At 21.9% G+C, this 966-nt stretch overlaps 1 protein-coding gene across 1 annotated transcript in view; it reads left to right on the plus strand.

Annotated features, from left to right (window-relative positions):
- The window catches only part of LOC106686277 (uncharacterized), a 46,895-nt gene extending 45,953 nt beyond the window's left edge, over window positions 1-942 (plus strand). The window contains exon 16 of the mRNA XM_014429469.3: window positions 377-942. Coding sequence (XP_014284955.1) covers window positions 377-389 — 13 coding nt within the window. The 3' untranslated portion in view covers window positions 390-942. The remainder of the gene's footprint in view (window positions 1-376) is intronic.
- Window positions 943-966: the final 24 nt, after the last annotated feature.

The raw sequence follows: 966 nt of genomic DNA on the forward strand, positions 1-966 counted from the left end.
AAACTTGGTTAGCTTGCTTTTTGGATAAACAAAACAAATGAATAATAAAATGATTCATAAAATAAAACATATTAAAAACTCTTTATACACCAAAAAGTTTTTGGTGTATAAAGAGTACTATTTACTAAAAAAGAGCATATTACAATATATATAAAAACAATTTTTATTTGGGTTCAAGATATACTCCAAGATCAAACTAGGCTCTGGTTTGCTATGTGTATATAAGTTTAAATATTTTTTAAATAGATGAATGCCAAATTTTCAATCATATAGTTTATTTATTATATGTACATTTATGAAATATCTTATTATATATAAATTATTTTGTCATATATAAATTATTTTATGTTATTATATATTAATTATTTTATTCTAGAAGTGCATTCTGAGCAGCAGCAGGCATTGTAACTTTATGGTTACATTACATTGTCTTGTCTCCACAAGTAAATAAAACTAATTTGAAGTCACTAAGTTTATATTTATAGAATGTTTTGTCTAATGTTAATAAGAAAAGTCCTACACTTTTAATTGTAGTTACTTTTTCCTGACTTATTATTTAAAGTTTTTGTAAATATGTTTAATGAGAAACTATAAAACTTGTTTGTTCCATAGTTTATAAATATTAAAGCTGATTAATATGGTTGGTATGTGTCTATATGTACATGTATGTTTGTATTATAAATATACATGTTCCTACACACACATGGAACTACAAAATATATATATTTATATGTATATAATTTTAAAACCTATTTGTTTTGTAAATATGGATGCTTTTATGTAAACCTTTTTCTTTTATCTATGTATTATTTTTTGTGTGTAAATATTTATACATTATATTTTCTGAAAACAAAACAACATATTTTAAACTTAGCCTAGTTTATTACTGTACTAAAACTTCTGTTGTAATCTTTATCAAAGACAATTATTTATACTTCAGTCAAACTACAGTTTCATTTTGAATAT

This window comes from Halyomorpha halys, unplaced genomic scaffold, assembly GCF_000696795.3.
Source record: "Halyomorpha halys isolate HHAL.00 unplaced genomic scaffold, Hhal_1.1 Scaffold803.1, whole genome shotgun sequence".
Lineage (NCBI taxonomy): Eukaryota > Metazoa > Arthropoda > Insecta > Hemiptera > Pentatomidae > Halyomorpha > Halyomorpha halys.